Source organism: Pelodiscus sinensis, chromosome 31 (assembly GCF_052426305.1).
Source record: "Pelodiscus sinensis isolate ZL-2025 chromosome 31, ASM5242630v1, whole genome shotgun sequence".
In the NCBI taxonomy this organism is placed as follows: Eukaryota; Metazoa; Chordata; order Testudines; family Trionychidae; genus Pelodiscus; species Pelodiscus sinensis.
Window position 1 is genome coordinate 14,322,420 of NC_143082.1, and position 12,606 is coordinate 14,335,025.

Sequence of the window (12,606 nt, forward strand, 5' to 3'; positions counted from 1 at the left end):
CGTCTCCTCTGACCCCCATGTGCCCTTATTGACCTCAGAGTCCTCTGCCCTGACCCGATCCCACGGCCACTGCCTGAGGGACCCCGCCTCTCCCAGCTGGGAAAGCGTCGGGTCACCCGGCAACCGAGGCCCGGCCGGCCCCTCGCTCTGCCGCCGCCTCGCCCCCTGCTGCAGCGGGGACGCGCTCCTGGAGTCCCGCGGCCCGGCCGTGCTGCGCGGCTCCGCCGCCGCCGCCCTTCGCGGCCCGGGGGGGAGGGGTCGCAAGTGAAAACCCGAATCCAGCTGCAAACCCCCCCTCAGTTGCGGGGGGGGGGGGGTCACGACCCAGTTTGAGAAACGGTGGAGCCACCGATAAGAATCCCTGAGGTGAATCCCGGCTCTGCCCCCTCACACCTGCCCCACCTGCCCCACGTGCTCGTGAGGGGCCCAGACCAGTGACCTAGGGGGGGGGGGGGGGATGTCAGTCACGGAAGTGTGGGGGAGGGCAAAAGAGGGTGGGGGAGGGGCGAAGGGGCGGGGCCTCGGCGTTCGGTTTTGTCCGGTGCCTGCGGGACGGGAGGGGGGGGGTCTGAGGGGAGGGGCCGCCCTGCTGAAGTATTTCCATCTAGGGCCGGGTCTCCGCGGGGCGGAGGGGGAGGGGAACGTCCCTGGCTCTGTGGTGGGGAGGGGCGGGGCTCGTGACGCGGGCGGCGGGTTCGCCGCAGCCCTTTCCCGCCTTTTCTGCCCGCCCGCGAGGCAGCGCGAGCCGCGGCCGCCCCGCTCCCCCGGCCATTGGCTGACCGTGGGTGACGCAAGCCAAAGGGGGCGCGGCTTTGGGCCGGGAACGGGTGGTTGAGTCATGCTCGTGCGGCAGGTGGGCGGGGCCCCGCGCGGGTGGGGGTGGGGCTCTGCAGGGTGATCCTAGGAGGGGGCGGGGCATGAGCATGGTAGGGGGCAGGGACAACAGGGGGAGGGGGAGGGGGAGAGACATGGTACTGGGGGCTGTAAAGGGGGACAGTGGGGGAGGGGCTGGGGGCTACAGTGGGGCTATAAAGGGGGACAGTGGGGGAGGGGTTGGTACTGGGGGCTGTAAAGGGGGACAGTGGGGGAGGGGTTGGTACTGGGGGCTGTAAAGGGGGACAGTGGGGGAGGGGCTGGTACTGGGAGGGGCTATAGGGGAAAGTGACAATGGGGGAGGGTGCTAGGGGGCTGTAAATGGGAACAGGGCAAGGGGGGGAAGATACTGGAGGGTCTGTGGGCTAAAGGGCCAATGGGGGATTGTAGAGGGAAGCAGGAGGATACTGGGGGGGCAGGGACAATGGAGGAAGGTACAGAACGGTTGTAGGAGTATCCCAGAAATGTAGGATTTGAAGGGGTCTCACTAGGTCATCTAGCTCAGGCTCCTGCACTAAGATAGGACTTATGTGGACCATCCCTGACAGGTGTTTGTCTAACCTGTTCTTAAAATCTTCCATCCTCCCTAGGTAATTTGTTTCAGGGCTTAATTACTCGTACAATTAAGGAGGATTTTCTAATGTCTAACCTAAATCTTCATGGCTTACTTTACTTTCAACGTCTTCTCCTGTCCTAACTGGACAATGAGAACAATTTATCACCCTCTTTTTCATAACATTTTACATACTTGAAGTTTATCATGCCTCCATTTTCTCTTCTTCAAAACAATTTTTTTTCCACTCTTTCCTGTAGATTTTTTTTTTATATCTAATCATTTTGTTGCTCTCCTCTGGGCCTTCTCTAATGTGTCCAAATCCTTCCCAAAGTGTTGCTCAGAACTGGCCATAACACTATTATTGAGGCACTTATCAGTGTGGAATGAGTGGAACAGAATTACTGCTCAAATCTTCCTTACAGTGCTTCTTCTAAAACTTCCTAACATTCCTAAATTTTTTTGCAATAGTGTTATACTGTTGACTCATAGTTTGTGACCCACTACCACTCACCCTTTTCTGCACAACTCCTTCCTAGACAGTCGTTTTCTTTTTTATATTTGATACAGTGCATTTGTGCTTCTTGAATTTCATCCTAGTGATTTCAGACCATTTCTCTAGTTTGTCAGTATAATTTTGAATTTTGTGTTCTCCAAAGTGCTTTGCAACCTCTCATATCTTGGTGTTGTCCATAAATTTTGCCAACGCATTCTTTCTCCATTAGCCATATTATTGAAGAAGATATTGAATAGAATTGGACCTAGGACAGATCCCTATGGAACCCCACTTGCTATGTCCTTTGAGACTGATCGTGAATCACTGTTCTTTTCCCTAAGTATGATTTTCCAAGCAGTTTTGCACTTACCGTAGGGATTTGTCAAGGCTATATTTCTCTAGTTTATCAGGGCAAGCAATGGTATTATCTTAATTTGTAAGCAGCTTGAAGAAAATGTGTATTTGCTGCACTATTTTTTCTAGATATTGAATTTTAAGCTGACTGGTCTGTAAGTCCCTAAGTTGTCCTTATTGCCCTTTTTACACATAGGTACTATATTTGCTCTTTTCCAGTCCAAGGAAAGGGCAATGATGGGCAGGATGGTTTAGAGGTGGGGAAGAGGCAATGAGCTCTAAAAAAAAAATCTATTTTTTAAAAATGAAGCATCTGTTTATTCCACAAATACAGCTATGAAGGGCTGAGGCATCGTTTGGAGAGCTGAGCAGGCATAAATGACCAACTGCACACAGCCTGGCTGCAGTGCCAAAACAAAACCCTTAAGATGGAACCACACAGCCTCCAAAATGAGATTAAGCAGCAGCTGATATTGCATTAACTGAACAACAGCTAGAAAAAGGGAATCAGCTAAAGTACTACCAGGGTCAAGTTAGCTGCTCTGACAATTGGGAGTCTCCTAAAGAGGCTCCTTAGCAAGTAAACTCCAGAGAACCGAGACAGAAAGAATCTCTGGATCTGAACCGTCACTTTTCTTTTGCTTTCAGACGTGAGAAATGCCTTCCGACGATCACTGGTCTGCAGAGGAAGAGGACAGTCAAGTATCTAAACTGACACGGAAAGCCAGAGACTCTCCCTTTGTCCCTGTAGGTGAGTCAAATGTTTCCACTCACATTGAGTGCTATGGACAGAGTTTTATTGTAATAATTCAGACCTGTTTTCTCTAGAAATAACCTGCATCACTGAGGGTATTTCTACACTACAGCCTTATTTCGAAATAGCTTATTTCAAAATAATACAGAAATAGCATTTTGCTATTTCGAAATAGCACGTCCACACTGAGTGGACGCTGAATCGCATTTAAGGCTGGCCGGAACCAGGTCCGGCAGGGCATTGGGTCAGGAGTTTACCTTGTGGCCAGGATGGCTAGCTGGGCACCTTGGGAAGGGCTGAAGACCCCCTATTTCGAAATAAGTGTCTACACAGCGCTTACTTCAAAATAGCAATTTCGAAATTGGTGCTATTCCTCGTGGAATGAGGTTTACCAATTTCAAAATAAGCCCTCCACTATTTTGAATTAATTTCGAAATAGCAGTTGGCTTGTGTAGACACTAGGAAAGTTATTTCGAAATAACAGTTGTTATTTCGAAATAACTTTGCTGTGTAGACAATACCCTAACTGAAGAGGTTAAGGGATTCTTCCCCTTCCTCACCCCAGAAATAGCTAAAATTTACATGGGTTAAACATGGAACAGCAAAATTGATACTACTAGTGTGAAGTCCTAGGTTTTTTCCTCTGTCAATTGTAGTATGCCATTACTCTTTTGTAATAGGGTGACTAGAGTAGAGCTCTGTTGCAAAGGTAGCTGTTACTTTATCAGTAGTCATATGGAATCCTATTGAACTCCTACATTTAAAAGGTGACTTTACTGTTATGGTGCAACTACTTTCATTTCCCATTATGCCTTCTACATGGGATTTCTTCCCTATATTCAGGGCTTTACAGTTTCCATATTCACACACCATTGACCTGGGTCTTCATTTAAAAATCAATATATTCAAGCAAGACGAGTCACGTACAGAATGCAAGTTCTTAGGAACTGTACAGACGTGGAAAGGCAAGGGGAAGTCTGGCAAAGTTGTATCCGTCAAACTTCATTAGGTTTCCCTAACATTTGACAGTCCTGCTGGCGTTGCTGCTGCTAAAACAGAAGCTTTTCTCAACCTTAAAGTGATTTGTACGTACTGCGCTAAATGAACACAGGCTAATCTGTATACACTGTTATCAATTTAACAGGTTGCAAGAACACAGCCTGCTTTTTTGCAGCATGTGGGGGTGGTTGTAATTGAAAGATAAAAGAATAATTTAGTTATTCAATCTATGTGTCAAACAACAAAAGTAATTGAAAGTGATTTACAGGCCCTGAGTTATCTATAAAAGCCCATTCCAACCCTCCCCCCCAAAACCTACACTAAACAAAACCCCCACAAACAAAACCAAGGCAGAGATAAAATTAAGCCTCTAGATGATGCTTCCTTCCCTACTTCAGAAATAAAGAGTCAGATAATAGAGTAAGTATAGCAACACTGTATGGTTTTGGGACAAAAACCATCATTGTCTAGTAGAGGAAGTTGGTGGTTTCTGTTAAAATAGCACCTCTAATTTAAGATTTGGTCAACACTGCTTTTTGAGTTAAGCATTTGCAGAATATGCTGATTCCTCACCCCAGGCACTATTTGGTAGATTTTAGCATATGGAATGTGGTACTTAGATTACTCTATCTGGCACACTTTAAGCTAAAGTCACCTGTTCTGGCTTTACAAGTTTATTGAACTTTCACCCTCCTTTTCAATGCATAGGAATGGCAGGCTTTGTTGCTGTCGTGGGCTATGGGCTCTATAAGTTAAAACACAGAGGAGATCAGAAGTTGTCCGTCCATCTCATTCACATGAGAGTTGCAGCACAAGGCTTTGTCGTAGGCGCAATTACAATAGGTAAGAGACTGATTTGTGCAGGGACCTTTTCAAGACACCTTTGCAAGTCGCTGAGTCTTTTCTGGGGGGTGGATGGGTGTTCTTTTGTCCATATAGTGAGCTTACTCTAGGCTGCTTGACTTACCTCTGCTTTCAGAGAGTTTGCCACCCATTCCAAAACTAAGCTTTTTTCTGTAAATCACGGATTCAAATTGGGGATACATCCATTAGGGTTTTTTTGGACCATTTAATGTCTAGCTGTTAACTTCTTTGCACCACCTATTTTTAGGGTACTGAGAGAAGACATTTTTAATTGCTAAATAATTTTACCTCTGCTGAAGTTTACAGATATTTTTAATTCAATGACAAAAAACAAAACTATTTATAGGAAGGGGAATTTCTGAACTACGTTTCATATACAAATCACCAATAGATAACAGTATCTGCTCTCTTGTTAGGCGTTCTTTTCTCTATGTATAAGGATTACGTTCAACCTCAGTTCAAGAGTGGGGCCAAAAAGTGAACTGACTTCGTGGGAGCAAGCCGGAAAGGAAAGCATATGTTAGTATTAATTATTTAGAATGTCTAGACGTAAACACTAAGAATGTGAAATAATAATCATCAGGACTTCTGTTAGCTCTGCCACTGAACGTGCTCTATGCTAAAGCCAACTGTTGGAATTGGTACCTAAACTCACAGTATCCGTGAGGCAAGAGACTCAGTCAATTCTAATGTTTCCGCATTCCCTGCCAGCTAGAGTACTGTGCAAGAAGCAGAACTTATCTGCCTACATCAAGCTCAGAATGGTGCAAAACTCCCATGCCTCCCAGTTTGGAAACTGGGCTCCAATAGGCAAAGAGCAAGATAGTTCTTCGGGGCTGGCAGCAGATCGTTAACAGAAGACCTGAATAATCCAATGTCTTGTAACACTGCTGGGTGTCTAAATGTTTGTGCTGATACATTTAGTAGACTGCTATGTATTTATGCTATTTTTTGTATTGAATGTTGATATATAGGGTAGCCCAATTGGTTAAAATAAAACACTGTTTCAACTTGCTGAAGCCAACAGTTACAGCTGCATTAAGTAGATTTCTAAGCAGGAGCATACCATGAAATACTGGGGCTTTATCTCTCCTTAGAAGTTGAAAGTACTACTGCAGGAGCACAGGCTGGTTCACACTGGTTGCTTCACAGTACTGCAACTTGCTGTGCTTGGGTGGGGGTGGGGATGAGTGTTTTTTCACACCCCTGAGCCAGAAAGTTACAGCACTGTAACGTGCCAGTGTAGACTCAGCCCAGGTCACTGCTCTTTGGCCTATTTCAAGTCATTGCTATTGAGACCTTCGCCTGTCAGACAAGTTTGGTTTAACAAAGATGCTCTCTAAACCACAGCAGCAATTAAAGTGATGCAGGGAAAGAATTTAGAAGAGCCTCTTCCTTCCAACTGAAGCAACAGTGTTTGCAAACACACTCTGGTAGCTATTTAAGAGCTCCCCGGAGATAACACTGTTAGAGGAATGCCTGATTCAGTTACTGTACGGGCAGCAAAATGCCTGCCTCAGAAAAATGGCTGCAAATTACAGCCAGCACCAACTGGGGCGGAGGCAGGCTGCTTCTAGAGGGAATCAGCAGAGGAAGGACTATTCCTCAAGCTTAAACCAAGATCCTTAGTGTTCCTTGTATGTAGCTACAGCAGCTGGCCAAAGCCCAGTACCTAAACACTAGGCCACTTGCTAGATGCCTAATCCACATTGGCAAAGGTAACATTTTAATGGGATTTACTAAAAACAAAGCAAGTACCACCTGCAACAGACTTAGTCTGTGTCTGCACTACAGCCCTTACGCCCAGATAGCTATACCACTGGAAGGTCTCCCATGTCGCTGTTCTTAGCCAGCAGGAGAGAACTCTTCTGCTGGCATAATTAAACCACCCGTAACGAGCAGCATTAGCTGTGTCGGCAGGAGCATCTTTCCTGCTGAAGGAGCTGTCCACACCAGCTCTTTTGCCTGTGTATGTCGGGGGGCGGGTGGATGGGAAAAAATTTTATAGCACGCACATGTTTACACCTTTCCACATTAACTGGTGGGTTTGGACACCATTGCTCATGCTGCACTTCAGTCCAAACTTGAGGGTCTCACTATGATTTGGAGCCAGACAATATCCTCTGGTATACTGCATTCAGCCCCTCACACTGTTGTTAGTGCTTTACTTCCCTCGCCTGTCAGAGCTACAAGAGTTTGCAGGTGTTCTTATTGTACAGTCTGTTCTTTTACAAAAACAGCTAGTCAAAGTTAACTTTCTGGGTCATCTGACCTGAAGAACATCAGCATTATTTCTTAAGCAAATGAAGCCTGAACAGAAAAAGCTGAAGTGAATTTGACGCATTTGACTTGTGATGAACAGGATGGAAGTCTAAAGTGTAATGAACACATGTAATAAATTAGTGCCAAATACACAGGGATAGAAATGTTTCATTGGTAAGAGATTTAATTAAAAAGCAGAAGATGCCTCAGACCTGAGTCCACATACATATGTATAAAAATATAATTCACAGTGTCTTCCATTTGAAGGCTGTTCCTGCCTCACAATTCTTAGCACAACTGCAAAAGATTTTTGTTAAAGGATAAAACCTCTTTCCCAGCCAGAATATCATGGCCTCAAGTTCTGAGTTTGGAAACATCCAATTCTCAGAAACTATCCTAATCATTCAAGCCTTCTTCAAAGGGCACAAATGCTCATGTTCAACTCCCTTTCTGTAAAGCCAGTCCTGGGAAAAGTTAACTCCATTCTGTGCTTAGCTGGCTTAAGATAAAGATACATTTCTCATTGGCAGATGGAAGTTGCTGTGGAACTGTGCACACGACTTTATTCAGTTACATTTATGTCTGGAAGAACTACAAGAAGAATGTTTTGAAGTTCCCTCTTCAGTAGTTAACAGGCATGTTCCACAGCGAGCACTCTTAATAGAGCAGTTTCCACTCCTCTAAACTGCATAGACAGATACTTAAACCAAAGATTCTATCGATCCCTCGTAGTAAAAACTAAACTTGCATTGCTTCTCCAGTTTGTATTTTGGTCTTAAAATTGAGACTTCAACACACTGTTGGTCAAACTTGATGGCAAAGAAAAAAAGTTAGATCGAATGCACAAAGATACAACTCTTTGTACTCTCCCATCTCAGTTACACTGCTGTTACCATTCCTGGGCAGCAGTCAGCAATGGAGTTGTGGGGACATGAGGGAAGCACCTGAAATAAAATCCTAGAGCAGCTCACTATTGAAAAATAGTCCAGAAGCTTGGAAGAGGTGGGCAGAGAAGTGAAGCTAGCCACATGCTTAGCACAAGAGACTTCTTCAGACAGCCATGGTGGAGGTTAGGGAGGTCTGAAGTGGTAGGTGCTAGAGAGGCAGTGGCTGGGGGAGGGGGGGAAAGGTGGCTCTCTACTCCACGTGCACCAACTCCCCCCCTCCATTCCCGCCCCCCATTGCCTCTGATAAGAGCGGGAGGGGCGTGGAGAAAGCTGTGTGGTTAACCATGTACAGGTTGCACCTTTATAAGCTGGAACTCTGGTCCGGCAACATCAGAGGACTGGAAGGACCATGGATGTTCCAGGATCAGAGTCCCGGTGTGCTGCAGGTGTTTGGGGAGGAAGGAGGGGGCCAGGAGCCCAGCGCTATGCAAGGAGGGCGATGTGGCCCAGCTGGTCTGTGGGGCCAGAAATGACATCCCCGGTCTGGAAAATCCCTCCCTCAGGGACCACTCAGGCTCTGAGGGTGCCGGACAATTGCAGTCCAACCTGTACACAGTCATTTCCCAAGTAGGTGCTCAGTTAGTATAGCAATGAGAATCCTAAGCATCTGGACAGATAGGGAAGGGAGCAGAAATGGAAGAGCATGTACTCTGCATTTTACAGCCTTTGTACGCTACTTCCTTAGGTTCCAGTGGATTTGTACTTTGCACTCTGCTCAAGCTCGTTCGTTAGCTCATTGAGAAGTAAGTTTCCTTAGTGTACGTCCTAAATGAGATCTTTCAAAATCAAATGTGAAATCTTAACATTACTCATTTAGACAGCCTCCTAAAAGCTGGAGAACATTTTAGTGTCCCATGATTTAGTGGACCTAAGAAACACCAAAGTAAAGTAAGTTTAGATCTGAATCAATAAGACATTCAAATACCTATAATTTACTACCCAAATAATTTACAGTTAGAAAAAGGACAAGAGAAAATATTTTGAGTACCTAAAGGGAAGACAAACCCATAGGGTGTGAGGTTGTATGCACTAGTTTGACTCTGGCTCTTCACTGGTCCTGCGAGAACCTCAAGTATCTGTGGATCCATCCGACACTCCTCTGCAGCTGTGAGTGTTATCCTGTGTGCTCCGCGGAGGAAATCTTTGTGACATTCATGATCCTTAGACCATACCCATTTCTGAACTAACCAAGAGTAAGGAAAATCCTTGTCTGCAGCACAGAGGGGCATCCCAATTGCTTTTGCTCTGACTACTGCAGTTCAGGGAATCATCTATTCACAACTGAGTCTGCATCAACATTGTTCAGAAGGAAGAGTTCAGGGTGAGTAGTGAGTCCCAGCTGATACTAGAGAAGGCAAAGAAGAAGAATATTAGGGAAACCACTTTGAAAACAAACAAACAAACAAAAAAAACCCCAGAAGCCAAAGACAACGAAATCAAGTGTGATTAGGTTGAAGTCACCAAACAAGAGGGTTTGTGCTTTGGCTTTCTTCAGCCTGAAACTTAACAAGTCCTTGATCAGTGCTTCAAGTCCAGAGGTAAAACAGAAACATCTTATTTGATTCAGACAACGAGTTTCACAGGACTTTTACAACCCCCAAGTGAAATCAGCCTGACGTCTATGGAGAGACTACTCCTTCAGTGCAGAGAGTAATTGAAACAATGGTCTGCTACAAGCAGACTGTCACGACCAAGTTCTTTTCCAGCAGTTCAGTGCTAGTCTCTCCAAAGTGCTACGCACCAAGCAGTTTTGTCTCACTAAAGGCTTGCCTACAGCATGATTTAGTGCCCAGCAAGCCAAGGTGTTCGAAGCAGCAGTGTGTCAAAGCACATTAGTGTGCGGAAGCAGGGGCTGTGCGATCAGTTAGTGCCACGTAGACAAGCCCTTAGGAACTGGTACTGCTAGAAGGCCAAAGTAGCCCCAAACCACACAGTACAGTAGAACCTCAGAATTACGGACACCAGCATTATGAACTGGTTGGTCAACTACTCCCCTCATTTGGAACCGGAAGTACACAATCAGGCAGCAGCACAGCCAGAAAAGCAAACACAGTACAATCCCCCTGTTAAACGTAAACTACTAAAAAAGTAAAGGCAAAGTTTTAAAAAAAAGATTTAACAAAAATAAGGAAGCTGTTTCTGGGATTGTTTCATTTAAATTACGACGGTTAAATGCAGCGTTTCTCCTCTGCGTAGCAAAGCTTCAGAGTTCTATTAAATCAACAGTCAGCTGTTGAAAGAACCACGATATTTTATAAAAGTTACAAACATTTCAGAGTGACAAACAACCTCCATTCCTGAGGTGTAGGTAACTGAGGTTCTACTGTAGCTCATACGGTCACCTAACCCATAATCCGATAGGCAAGAATCGTACTTAACTCAAATGACTGATTCTTTGGTCCTGCCACTTACGTTATACAAAATAAAATAAAATTCAAGTTTTATTAGGCTGTTAGATGTTTAAAAATTGCTTTGATTGCTGCTGATCAAAGTAAAAACCAAAGCATGAATCTGACTTATCAATCTGATAAATTAATACCATAGTTATCTGATTTATTGAAGTTATTAGGATTAATCTGAAGGTATGTCATTGGAATCACCGAAGCAATACACAACTGATTAAAAACAAAGGAAATTCATCCATTAGAACAGACAAGAAACAGATTTTTCCTTCTTGTCTATGCTGGTTATTCCTTATTACCCAGGGGCGGCCTGTCCATATAGGCCAACTAGGCAGTTGCCTACGGCGGCAAGTTAAATGGTGGCGCCAAATGGTGGCGCAAGATCATTGAGGGGTTTGGAGGTGGGAGCATCCATTGCTGGCAGCTAGTCTAGGGCCGCCCCTGATTACTATAGATCTCATACATTAATTAACTACTGATTAGAGTAGGAGCACAAAGTGTGATCCAACAGGAAAACCCAATTTCCATTTAATTGGAACACAAGATTCACCCTTTTAAAGTAGTGTGAATTAGTTATGGAAAGTTAAAACACAACAAATAGTCTTGCAGCCCCTTAAAGACTAACAAAATACGTAGATGGTATCATGAGCACAACCCACTTCCTCAGAGGAATGGGGTTATTAAAGGTCCAGTTTCAAAATAAATAGGGGGTGGGGGAGGAGAAGGGGAAAAAAGGGAAAGAAATGGTCAATTAGAGTCTCTATGGGTGTGTCTAGACTACATGGCTCCCATCGATGGAGCCATGTAGATTAGGCTGATTGGCAAAGGGAAATGAAGCCGCGATTTAAATAATCGCGGCTTCATTTAAATTTAAATGGCTGCCGCGCTGAGCCAACTAAGAGCTGATCAGCTGTTTGTCGGCTCAGCGCGCTAGTCTGGATGCTCCCGCGCCGACCTGAAAGCCCTTTATCGACTCCCCTTTATGCCTCGTACGATGAGGTTTACCGGGGAGGTCGATAAAGGGCTTTCATGTCGGCAGGGGAGCGTCCAGACCAGCGCGCTGAGCCGACAAACAGCTGATCAGCTGTTTGTCGGCTCAGCGCAGCAGCCATTTACATTTAAATGAAGCCGCGATTATTTAAATCGCGGCTTCATTTCCCTTTGCGGAACAAACAAATCTACATGGCTCCATCGACGGAGCCATGTAGTTTAGACGTACCCCAAGTGACTATTCCTTTCCCTCCCCCCCCCCCATCCATCTCCTATTTATTTTGAAACTGGACCTTTAATAACTCCATCTGAAGTGCATTGCCCATGAAAGCTCATGATACCATCTACATTTTGTTTGTCTTTAAGGTGCTGCTAGATTACGTTGTTGGTTTTTAAAGTTTTTCCAGTTACAGACCATCTCGGCTACCCCTCTGAAGCTTACAGAAAGTCGTTAGGCTAACAGTGGATATTGTTCAGTGCAACAGGTTTACTATGGCAGGGCATAATCTCAGGTAGCCAGAGATAACCAGTTATTTATCTTGTATCTGAACAGGTTTCAGTCTCTAGTGGTCAGCCAAAGAATAAACCGACTGTGCTTTAGGACCACAGGGTTACATAAAATCCTGTTTGTATCTAGTTTATGTCTCAACTGCAGGAGTTTGAGGACTCTTTGTAAAAGGGATGTGTGTCCGATTTACACATTAGCAATGGCTGTCTGTAAGTTTATTTAATGGACACAATATTTCACATCAACAGATATTCTGAAAACATGCATGGGACACAGATGCAATATCTCCTTATTATTTCTGTGTGGTGGGGAGAAGTGGAAGGCATGGACGGCATCTCTCTGTTACAATTTCCTGTTACAACTACATGCAAGTTTGACTGATTCTACACATATAGGAGATAAAATTATTCTCCTCTGTGATTCTTAAATTCATGCTTAATTGTTCAAAATTTGTTAAATTCAGTTACAAATCAAAAGGCAAGATAGACTTTTCAATGGACTGAAAGTTACCAAGTTTTTCACATAGTAGAAACAAAAACTAAATAGGTATTATATTAAGGTCTGTAGCGAGCTTATAAATCAGAGTTTCCTCTAAGAGAAATAA

General features: G+C 44.7%; 2 protein-coding genes across 9 annotated transcripts in view; one reads left to right on the top strand and one right to left on the bottom strand.

The window, feature by feature from the left end:
* Window positions 1-216: 216 nt before the first annotated feature.
* On the top strand, window positions 217-5,917 carry HIGD1C (HIG1 hypoxia inducible domain family member 1C). Of its 5 annotated transcripts, XM_075901705.2 has the most exons (5): window positions 798-853; window positions 1,422-1,463; window positions 2,925-3,027; window positions 4,738-4,872; window positions 5,310-5,917. In XM_075901705.2, exons 3-5 carry the CDS (start codon window positions 2,934-2,936, stop codon window positions 5,372-5,374), a joined length of 294 nt encoding a protein of 97 aa, XP_075757820.1. In that variant the 5' UTR covers window positions 798-853; window positions 1,422-1,463; window positions 2,925-2,933; the 3' UTR covers window positions 5,375-5,917. The 5 variants fall into 5 exon arrangements, with proteins under 5 accessions (XP_075757821.1, XP_075757822.1, XP_075757820.1 ...); XM_075901706.2 differs by lacking the exons at window positions 798-853; window positions 1,422-1,463 and adding an exon at window positions 217-366; XM_075901707.2 differs by lacking the exon at window positions 1,422-1,463 and having other exon boundaries at window positions 740-853.
* Window positions 5,918-7,313: 1,396 nt separating this feature from the next.
* Window positions 7,314-12,606, bottom strand: part of SLC11A2 (solute carrier family 11 member 2) — a 42,357-nt gene continuing 37,064 nt past the window's right edge. For all 4 annotated transcript variants that reach the window (XM_075901700.2, XM_075901702.2, XM_075901701.2 and 1 more), the window contains one exon: window positions 7,314-9,447. In XM_075901700.2, the coding sequence (XP_075757815.2) occupies window positions 9,370-9,447 (78 nt within the window). In that variant the 3' untranslated portion in view covers window positions 7,314-9,369. The remainder of the gene's footprint in view (window positions 9,448-12,606) is intronic.